At 34.5% G+C, this 11741-nt stretch overlaps 1 protein-coding gene across 4 annotated transcripts in view; it reads right to left on the bottom strand.

Moving 5' to 3' along the window:
* C3G (C3G guanyl-nucleotide exchange factor) overlaps positions 1–11741 on the bottom strand; it is a 32112-nt gene that overhangs the window by 13221 nt on the left and 7150 nt on the right. The window contains exons 1-8 of one of the 4 annotated variants that reach the window (XM_089714301.1): positions 9223–9471; positions 7900–8574; positions 5150–5318; positions 2862–2970; positions 2261–2369; positions 1810–2124; positions 1331–1472; positions 962–1042 (exon numbers count right to left, since the gene is read on the bottom strand). In XM_089714301.1, the coding sequence (XP_089570427.1) occupies positions 962–1042; positions 1331–1472; positions 1810–2124; positions 2261–2369; positions 2862–2970; positions 5150–5318; positions 7900–8574; position 9223 (1601 nt within the window). In that variant the 5' untranslated portion in view covers positions 9224–9471. Of the gene's footprint in view, positions 1–961; positions 1043–1330; positions 1473–1809; positions 2125–2260; positions 2370–2861; positions 2971–5149; positions 5319–6592; positions 6862–7899; positions 8747–9222; positions 9472–11741 lie in introns of those variants that run through there. The other 3 variants (XM_089714302.1, XM_089714304.1, XM_089714303.1) reach the window with 3 other exon arrangements.

Raw genomic sequence — 11741 nt, forward strand, 5'->3', positions numbered from 1 at the left:
TCACGATATCACTATCTATGCGGGTGAAACCGCAGGGCATTGCTAGTGTTTTTATATTGTACAACGTTCACAGTTTTTCTGTAGTGTATTTAGTATCAGCATTGCACCCGTGCGAAGCCGGGGCGGGTCGCTAGTTTTTTATAAAACGCTGCGTCAATGTTAAATATAATGACTTTTTTGCATGACTATAATATAATTAAATACAAATTGTTTTAGCATTCTAATTCATTCAGTCTAACGAAATAGGCAAAAGCACGCTTGAAACGTGAAACCATTAAATGTTAACACTAATACCGCCTCAGTAATTAATATAAGGTGACTAATGAAATAATTCCAATAATATGTATCTATTATCATAGTCGCATTATTGGAAATTATATTTGCGTAAATGGATAACATGAGGTAAAGTTGCTGTTTTTGCACATGATCAACCATTCATATACTATTATTAATTAATGTCAATCGTAAAGTGAAACTGCTTATACGCCATTTTTTGCTAAGTTATATATGTATTATAAGATCGAATAACATTGCAGTAATTACAAAACTTTAAAAACATCGTAAAAAGGAATTAATATAAAAAAATACCTACAAAAACATTTCAACAGTCTCACTTCAATTTTTAAGTAAGCATAGTGTATAATTTGAACCGTGACCAAAAATAAAATTTACTTTATTTAGCGGTAACTAGTTAATTAACAATCTCAAGATTTCCCGTGAATGATATCCCGCTGTCAATGTAAAGACGTTTAATATAAAAACTTTGCAGCAATTTATTAAGTCGGGCACAAAACAGGAACAACTTGTTGCGAACAACTTTCGCAATTAATCTCAGCTTAGGAAAGTCTTTTATAGACAGACGTGTACATTACAGTGGCTTATGAGCAAAGAGATTCCTGTATAATTTTATAATTTCTTGTGGAAAGGCGAATTATATAAAAAGTTGATTAATTCCATTTACCTGTCTATCGAAACCCCGAGCAGAGAGTTGTCGTTAGCAGACTTGCGCTTAGGCGGAAGAGGTGGGGCCAACTCGATTTTCCTGCAAAACAAACTTTCACTTTACTTCGAAACCTGATTTTTAATAACATTGCAAATAATTTAATTTATGGTTATGTGATCAAGGTTGTCAATATATAATACATATTACTTCCGAAGCGATTATTTGCATTTTAGGTAACATAGCTAGTCTCACTTTATACTAATAGCATTACATAAGCAAATTAAAAATAACTTTCACGTTCATAAATCATCGATTAATTTTAGAGCTAGAGTGTACAAAATTATAGTTTCATCTAGACGAATTGCTTTTTATTTATTATGTATCTACCTATTAGGTCTAGCAGGTTTTGGCGGGGGTGAGTCTGGAGCATCTAATATCGACTCTGAGGAATGCGATGCTCTCACACCACTCGCTTCATTTCCTGGTTCCCCTGTTAAGAGAGACCGTTCTTTTGGGGTTAGGGGTATATCTGCAACAAAAAATATGTATATTATTTTTAACATAAGATTCCATATAAATGCTTTGCTCTAATGAGATTACAGTGTATCTCTTTCAAGGTTTGTTCAGTAGTTAATCATATTTAAAGCGATAAAATTAATCTTATTTTCTTAAGGAGATATGATGAAAAATAAATATTCTTTGCAATTGAGCCCTAAATTCTTTCAGGAAATTAAGTATTCAAATTATAGTCACAAGTCACAACCTATAAAAACTAAAGTAAAAAACAATCATCATCATGTATGAAAATAGTCCTATTTAAATGTACAATATCAAATCAAACTACACTGGATACATAACAATCATACCAGGCAAAGAGTTCCTCTGTGTCGAAGCCCTTGGGGATACCAGCGCCGGGCGCGGCGACAACGCCGGCCTCGTCATATACTGCTGCGCTAAACTAGCAACCTCTTCCACCGCTGACTTCAATCCCTTCACTATAGAATTCACGTGTTCTGGTGACAATGCTGCTGTGGAAGTCTCTGTTTCAGACTCGTCTGTGTCCGCTCTGAGGCTAACCACGGTGACCTCGTCGCAGAGCCTGATCAACATGGCTAAAGCTGTACATAGCCGCTTCACCGCACTCATGAGAGGTGGCGATCGACTGCAGTACGGCTTTATCGCTGCAAACGGACCATGAACGTTAGATAAGAAAAAATATTTCAACTACATAAGAGAATTTGGTGAATCTTGAAAAAAAAATATTAATTTTATAATTAAGTATATGAAAATGTCAACAAAGTGTCAAAGGGCCATTACCCTTGTGTATGTTAGCAATCGACTCGAACACGATCGTTCCGTTATCCGGCAACATTTCCAATTTCCTCTTTGTGATGACATCTGAGAAATGTTTTAGGCCGAATCTGACCTGTAAACAAGTAAATACCAAATTAACGATCATTGGTACTATTGACTGAATGCAACTATTGACCTATTACACACTTGAATGCCTTGACGTTATTATTACTTTATTATAATAGATAGAGTATAGTACAAATGTGCACTTAGGCGTTCAATCAACGGATTCAATTATACAATTATTTATAGGCTATAGCCATGTTTAGAGACACAAAAAATAAATGTGGTTGAAATTAAAAATGTGTTTATTGTCAAGGTTAGTCTACGAGTTAACTACCTATATTTAAGTAACTATTTTCCTGCTTAGACTAATAGACAAATAACACCAAACACACATGAACGCCTTAGTTATGCTCGTTTAAATAGTTAACTTCATAACATAAAAATTAATATGTTGCCTTTTGACTCAACTCAATAATTAGTCTGGGCTGTGGTTTTTCATTCAACTGTGTGTAATGGGTTGTGCTAATGGATTTTGTTATAGATATTAAGTATGTCTCACCTCTTTGACTAGCCGTTCGAGTTCTTTGGCAGGAGTGGTTTCATTGTCTTCCGGTGTATTCAACTTTGTCCCCATATTCCGAAGCTTCGGACTAAGCGGGGAATGTGATCTAAAATTAACATCTTCATAACTATTGATATACATAAATTTTCGGAGAAATCTCGTGTTGGTTAATATTTATAGATGTATTTATATAAGTTCTCAAAATATACATGTGAAGTAATATATGCAGATCTTATCTTCTTTATATATAAAAATGAATCGCAAAATGTGTTGATAAGCGCATAACTCGAGAACGGCTGAACCGATTTCGATAATTCTTTTTTTATTATATTTCTTGAAGTACGAGGATGGTTTTTATGTAGAGAAAACGTAAATATGTACCACGGGCGAAGCCGGGGCGGACCGCTAGTACATATATAAAAATGAATCGCAAAATGTGTTGGTAAGTGCATAACTCGAGAACGGCTGAACCGATTTCGATAATTCTTTTTTTATTATATTCCTTGAAGTACGAGGATGGTTTTTATGTAGAGAAAACGTAAACATGTACCACGGGCGAAGCCGGGGCGGACCGCTAGTATTTTTATACATTTTGATGGAGTTATATTTAACTTAACCCCTGTCATATGACTTAGCACTTTCACAATGTTTTATTACGCGACAGTACAACGTTCACAATTAAGGATTGGGCAATTCAATAAAAAATAATTAAGTAGGGCCATTACATAAAATTATCACTCGAGTGTGCTGCTGAATGAAATGTTTAGTATTGCGAAAGGAAGCACTTAGTATGCGAGACATTATCGCGCAAATAACAAAGCTAAGCTATATATGATATTCAACTGAGTCCCTCTTGAACTAACACTATACTCATACAAATTTATATATAGAGTCAAAACAAAAATTTATTCGTTCAATAAAATTTAAATTATTGCAAAAAAAAATATTCAATTAAATGCTCTAATCGTGTCAGATATTTAATACTGATTAAATAAATTTATTAAAATAATTTAGTAAAAAATTTTTCTGTGATCAAAAATTTAAATTTTCGCCATATTTCAACTAGGTAAATATTTTCTGTCTTTTCCATATCCGAGATATTGAATATTAGGAAAAAAACAACGACAACGTTTTAAAAACATTGGTGTCACATTACTACAATTTTATTTAAACACATGAATATACTTAATATTGTACAAAACACAATCGCAAAAAAAATTCAAACGGCATACTCATACCGAGCCTTCCATTGTTTACTTTACGAGTCAGCTGCCAGCTACCTATCGCCCAAATAAATTATTCAATGTTTTATTGAACAGTTACCGTTTTCCATTGTACGCGAGGCGACGATGAAGTTTATTCGTACGTTTATTAATCCAGTCACCAACTGGAGATTTCACTCTGTTCGACATTTACGACGAAAAAACTAACTGCTGCTCCTAATTTCCCCACTAAATTACTTTACACTTCACTTATGCATACTGTACAACGAATAAAAGAAGATCTCACGACCGCGAGCCTGGTCGTGGACATTAAAATGTAATCATTTAACATTGCACGCACTGAACTAATGAGATTTCAGTTAACAATGTCATTAATGCGCGCGACTGTTCGTGTCGCCTCTGACTCATAATCACTGCCACATTTATGCGAACAAATATGAAAAGTACGGAATTCGCAAATATATTCACTATTAATAAACACAAATTACTGCCTATTAACTAATTTATTATTACGTAACGTTAAAACACAAAACTATTGTTTTCGGCGTAGAAGCAGAGATAAAACTGTTAAAATGGAATGACACTTTCTTGAGTTGCTGCCAGTGAGATAGTAGAGTTATGTATGCAAGTATATTTATCAATTTAGATAAGGGACAATATAGCTGAGTTGTAGATTTCATCGCTATGTATACAACGCGAATAGATAAGATCGCGTGAAATACCAACCATAATAATTATATACTAATTAGTTAGCTAATTAACTAATTACTACAAATATGACTTCTGAATAGTTGTTTCAAATTAACATATGTAGAAGTGCATTAAATGTAGTATAACATTTACTTTCAATTGATATTTTTTAATTAACTAAATGACTTACAAATGAAGTACATACAAAATACCTACAAATTGTACACACACAAAACTACAAAACTCGATATGACATAATTGTATGACATTATTGACAACCGACAAGTGTAATTAAAAACCTCCGAACAAACGAATGTAGTAAAATAGTGGTGCGTTATCACAAACGGACGCGTTTGATAATGTTCAGCTGACCTGATATTTGATGAGAGATGCGGCGGATGGGGAGCCTGCGCGGGCGAACGCATGTTGGAGATACGCTCAAGTAGATCGTCCTTGAAAGAGCGCGCGCGCCTCGCGAGCTTGTTAGCGCCGCGCAAGGACCCTCTGTGACCTGACCCTCCTTCAGCACAAGCGTCGTTGTCTGCAACAAAGAACACCTAGGCTCACACTTCAACTCTAGTCACACAACGTAAATGGCATTTGCTCAACACATATTCAGCCCTTTAGGTATTCAGTTCTGATTCTGTACACTACATGCTATCAATAAAATTCTAATTTTTGAGCTTTTATGAATCGTGTATCAATCCACTGAATAAATTAAGAAATCGACAAAACAATGAATATCTTACATGGAAAATGTAATGTGCTTAAAGCAAAACTTCTTCTATAATCTGTATACATGTATACTTATATAAAATTATCGTGTCACAATGTCAGTTTCCAAATTCCGAAGCGGCTGGAACGATTGCTGGATTGATTGATGAAATTTTGTGTGTCTATTGGGTAGATCTGAGAATCGGTCAACACCTATTTTTTATAACCCTACGTGACAAGTGTAGGGCACAACAAAAATTTTCGGACCGAACTTAAAGAAAGGGAAGTCCAGGAAAACCATCTATTTTTATTTTTCTATTATTATTATTTTTACTTCATCTCGATCATTATTATTCATGAGATGGTGGAGATGAAGCCCTTGATAATTTGCACATAAGAACATGCTGTGTGAACATTGACCTACAAAGGTATATTAAGCAAGGTCATTGACAGCATATTTATGATACATGGTCACTTAAAAACGTGCCTTCATTATTGTTTTTGTTGAATTTATATATCAATATATAAACATTTTAACTGATTTAAATGGCATTCAATAAGAACCTAGCTAATAAAATATCAATAATTATAAGAAACGTTCAGACCAAGGCCTTTAGGAGTGCTGAATAATATGTAAACAAGTGACGTAATATTCCAAATGTGGTAGCTCTAAGATAATACCATCCAAGGAAACCAGAAAATAGCTTTATTGGGTAATTAAAGGAGTAACAGAGACAATAATGGACATGTTTTTCAAGAAACCAAATTAATAAATTTGTTTCAGTACGAACTTTGATATTCACAAGAAATTCCAATGACGTAAGGAGAGCCAATAGTCGACATATCAAGCCCATGCCTTATACGTTCTTGTACATCAGTAAGTGATGTAATACGAATTATTAGGTAACGAATGCCCACAAAAAATCGTTTGTGGGCTCATTGAAAACTTTCTATTTAAAGATCCGAAAGCTGCAAATAATCCAAAAGCTATGAGGTTTGATTAAAACATAAAACGTACAAATATAACAATAAATACAAGGCAAAGTTAATCATACTACATTTATTTTCCTTAAATCTTTAAACAATAGCACAGAATCGTACCTGCAACGAAGTCTAAAGTTGATCGTAAAATGTGAACTTTGGCATTATTTATGTTTATCGTCTGGCAGGATCGGAGTTGGTGTAATAGTATTCCTATATAATATCGGAGATGAGTATACAAGTAAACACAAGTTTATCACTGATGACGCGCGAGTTATAAATAATACGCGAAGGCGACAGCAGGACGCGCCCAAACCACGGCGCGTGACGACTGAGTCTGAGACAGGCTACTGAGGACACTCGCACCGTCCCGCGCCGGACGGACGCCAGGTCATGCCCGCTTCCTGGCCTCTAGTGCGTCATACTTATACACATCATAAACATGATCCTGCACTCTTCACACCAACTCCGAACCCGACAGACCTTACACATTAACATTACGATTACTTTTGAGATGTAACATCTGTAAATCTTCCACATTTCTTGCAAAATAAATCATTTCATTTCATTTAATTTCATAACACAGAAGAATCTTCAATTTAATCATATTATGTGTTATACTTTTTTTAATTATTTAATTGTTATAATTGAAAACAATTTCTGCAGGTGTATTGGATAGTACCTACTTGATATATTTTAAGCGATTTTTTCGTCCTAGGATCGATTATCCAGAGGCTCAACCATTCAAATGATTAGTGACAACAAAATATAGTCCGATTAATCAAGTCTCGACTGTAAACTTTGACCATGATTTCATTCCAACTTCCAATTTTAAACTTCAAACTTTTAAACTAACTTTTTAAACTACCAATTTTGCTTTACGGGCTAGTTTGATTACAGAAATTAGGAGTGCTAATTTCCAGGAATAAAAAAAAACAAAATGTACGATATACAAAACCAGACCACGACCACGGACCACGGAGTACAAAAAATTTCTTCGCTAAGTCTACTTTTTATAGGGCTAACAACTATTGAGTAAATAAGACGAAACAGGAGATTTTTTCAATCGGCCTTAACATTATTGTAACAATGGGTACAATAGTAAGTTCCCGCGTCTCTTACGTCTTATTATACAATATTAGCCAGCCTATTATGTGCATTTCCACACTGCAACACAAACACTTTTACAAGGAAGAAATAGACAACCATTACTTCCGTTTTTATGGTAAACTAACAATTTCTAACGTGACCTTCCGTCTAATTTCGTGTAGTAATTAAAATTTGATACGCGTGTAGGATATAAATATAGTAATCAACGCATGACCTTAGCAAACTATAAAACAGAGTTTTGATCTAAATATATTAAAAAATAAGCTTCCGGATATGGCAAGAAACATAATACATATATCAATAAATAAAAATCAAACCTTTAACATTCTTGTCGGAATCCCCACTTATTTTTCTGTAAGTACCAACACCAGGTACAGCAGTACTCCGAGAAAACCTACGATGTACCGGTCTTCGGCGCGCTTCTTCTATTGAATATGAATTTCTAACATCCACTTTACGTGGTGCACATCGTTCTTGGGCAGGTGATACGTAATGTTTAATGCTATCATCGCGGGACAAATTTTGTAAGCTTATTCCATTTCTTATTGTTTCTTTTATTAGATTGTCTTTTTTCGACTGCTTCAATGTCAAGTTGTCAAAGCTTTTACACGGCGTTAATGTCACAATATTATTATTTCTGATGTCGTACAATTTACTAGGGTCAAAAACACTCACTCTTGGACAGTGGATCAGTATGTCTGGTGTTTTATTATATTTTACGTAATTTCCTTCTTGTAACGGAGATTTTTCCAGTTTATGGCGGTTTACCCGAAATTTCACATGTCTTCCGTGCTTCATAGCAATGTCAGCTCTTATTTCAGCAGGATGCAAATCACTGGACTCGGGATAAATACAGGGATTTATACCATTTTTATAAACACGATAACTCCGTTTATTGCGTCTTTGATTTAAATTGTCATCATGAATAAAACTTTCGTCGTAATGTGGCATTTTAACGGATATCATTTCACTCATGAAATTTTCATAATTCACTGCATTAAAAATATTTCTTTAGTTTAAAATTCAATCAAAACATGGGTCGTGTATAAGTTTGCAATAGCGAAAGGAGACCCTTTTAGAAATCTTCAATGGCGCACGTTTACTTAAAATTTCTCTTACGAATTTTAATGAAATTCTGTGTTGGCTTTCCCGGCTACTCTGAGACTGAAGCCAAAATCCAAAAACTGTTATGTATCATTGAGTAACGGAAATAGCTAAGACGTAAGGTACAATTAGGTCATTATTTATTTACAGTGAACGTCGTACTGCTATCTTACAATCGATATTTTTAAGTTTGATAATGTTGAACAATACATAATAACGGTTCTTTTCTCTAATACTTGAGTTTAGTTAAACCAAAAATCGAAGAATTTGCAATTTTAAAGCTTGGTAGAGCAGCATGTATAAATTATAACTACAATTTATTTAATATGTTTGCAGTTGGGAAATGTTTCCGCAAACATTTGCACTAGCCACTAAGTGAAACCTATGGTTTCACGTTTATTAAACTTTGTTTATGTATGTCGCTTTCTGTAAACACCACTTTTTATAAAAAAAATATATATAAGTATATTATTTTCACACTAAAATATCTCCACCACGTGCAAAAAATTCATGAAAATCCCTTCAAGGGCGCATACTTGATACTACACTGAGGAAATATCTGCGCTAAAATTAGACAGACATTTTTCACAACACTATCAACAATGCTCTCGATATTCAGCAGAGCAACGAATAGGCGAGGCTACAAGCAGCGGACCATGCGATTGACACAGGGTTTCGAATTATCGATAGATTTGCGAGATAGCCGCGGGAGAGGAGCGGTGCGATCGGCCGCGGCGGCGCGGCGGCACTGCAAGCCAGCGAGGGCAGTCGCGGTCGCTGCTGTAGGCTGTCGCACCATCAATAGTGAAAGTGCCGGTTCCATGCACCTCTGCCGGCTGCGCCCGCGCACACCTGTGCTCGCACATCATATTTTTATCTACGTGCAAAATTTAGGAACACTAATTAAACGTATGATCTGGCTGAGGAATAGATTAATTTTGTAAAATTATATTAACAAAAGATGCATTTATAAACGGAACGTTTCATTTCAAGAATTTGCATTTTTTGATGTTAAAATATTTATAATTTTTAGGTCCAACTATAAGAAAGTGATTCTAGCTTACGATTCTTATTTTTATGGATTTAAATTTTAAATAAATAAATATTTCAGAAATTTCCAGTTTACTTATTTATTAATTATTTAGTTACTAAGGATTTAGTTAACATCATTTTAAGTTTTTAACTGAATAGAGTTTTATCGTTTAACAATTTTCCCTTCTAAGTTTCAACCACATAGATTATCATCATATAAGGCATTGAAGCGAGTAAGTAAACTAGAAGTGTGCTAAAAGATCTGTGTCACTTGACCATTAACAGCGCCAGGGTTACACGCAATGGCATTTATAAATTGCTGTTAATCTGCATTTAACATGCAACCTAATATATTTTTTGAAATAGACCAATTGAAAATAGTTTTTACTTAAAGATAAAATTTTTATCAGTCGTCAAAGAAAAGTAGGTAACAATTTAAACGGTATCTTGGACAAAACAAATAAAGGAGTGCAAGTCACGAAATATATTTCTATTACCAGCGTTAGCTCAAGAAGACTATAGAATCAGGTCGGTTACGGTTGATCTAAACCCAGTACATAGTACTATAACTTACTTTCGGTGGAGTATAAATAAAAATAATTAATGCATTTAAACCGTTGCCAACATAAATGGGCCTGATTAAAAAGAAGAAAATTACAACGCTTATTATGTTGATTTTAATAACCAAATTGTATGTAGTAGCATTTACTAAACGTTTTACCGTAATTAGCAGAAATCACGAGAAAATATGTCATTAAACGAGGGGATGTTTAACAGAACCATAAACCAATTATGATTATAAATTAGGCTAATTTAACTAATTGTCATTAAAAATAGGTACATTAATTAGTTATAAAAGATTATGAGTTTCATCTACAATAAGCAAATAGAAAGAGACGCAAGTCGCAACGCTCGACCACTACAGCCACGGTCCAAGCAACTCACTTTCCAATGAGCTAGCCCGATCGCGATACCTAGCCTAACGGGATTGTATTACTTTAATGTACCTTACATGACATTAAACCGAACCAACTTACAGATACTCTCGTAGCCGTATGTATTTGCACACATTCATCAACCAAAATATTTTTTTAAGCAATTTCATAGATGCAGTACGAGTATGGCTAAGATACTAGTTTTGCGCCTTTTTTTTGTGTGGTGTTTCTCAATGTTAGCCAGAAGGGCTTCTACATTTTAACGCGGACGCGTGCAGGGTGAACTGAAGGATCACCCTGGTAGCGACATGCGCAAGGGCGTCCCCCTTGACGGGGATCTCGAACCTCGGCTTGGGCTGTCGCTTGAGTGGAGGAGGCCGGAAGGGCCCTAGTCGGACGGAGTTTTGCGCCGAATAGCCTCGTTTATTTGTCAATAATTGTGATTTGAGATGTATGGTTATGTTCGCAATCTGTTAATATTATCTTCTAACATAACAGATTATTAGTATTTTCTAGTGTTTGATTTTACGCGAGTATTGTACATTTAGTAATTCTAGTATTTCTAGTCTCCCCGTGACCACGCTCGCTGCAAAATGTTCGAAACGTCGGAAAAATAATATAACGAATAAATCGCGTTTAAAATCCGTTAAAAAATCTTTAATTTCTAACACTATTTTTAATATAGTCCTTGTGGGATCCGTGTAATTTTATTTAATGCACTATCAAGTTTGAAGGACTAAATTAAAAAAATTCTTGCGAGCGATGCGCTAAGCTAATTAAAAAAAATAATTAAATACAAAATGTAATCACTATACCAAACAGTCCATTAGAAAACGTACACGTGCAAAAGATGTCCCATGAACACACACATAGAAACTATTAAGTATCTATTAAATATTAATTATAATAAAAAAATATATGTTGACATATTGACCATGTGTTGCAATCCATGATTATTTACGGATCATACAGCACGTTTATAAGTGTAACAATAACGAATGGCAAACATCAATATACGGATGGAATAAAATGTAATACAGGGTGTCCCAAAAAGTAGTGATATACTGAAGCTGGGAGGTAGAGGACTT

Source organism: Colias philodice, chromosome 3 (genome assembly GCF_061535455.1).
Source record: "Colias philodice isolate Cphi_HAF_F1 chromosome 3, ilColPhil1 Martin Lab GWU primary, whole genome shotgun sequence".
Classification (NCBI taxonomy): Eukaryota; Metazoa; Arthropoda; class Insecta; order Lepidoptera; family Pieridae; genus Colias; species Colias philodice.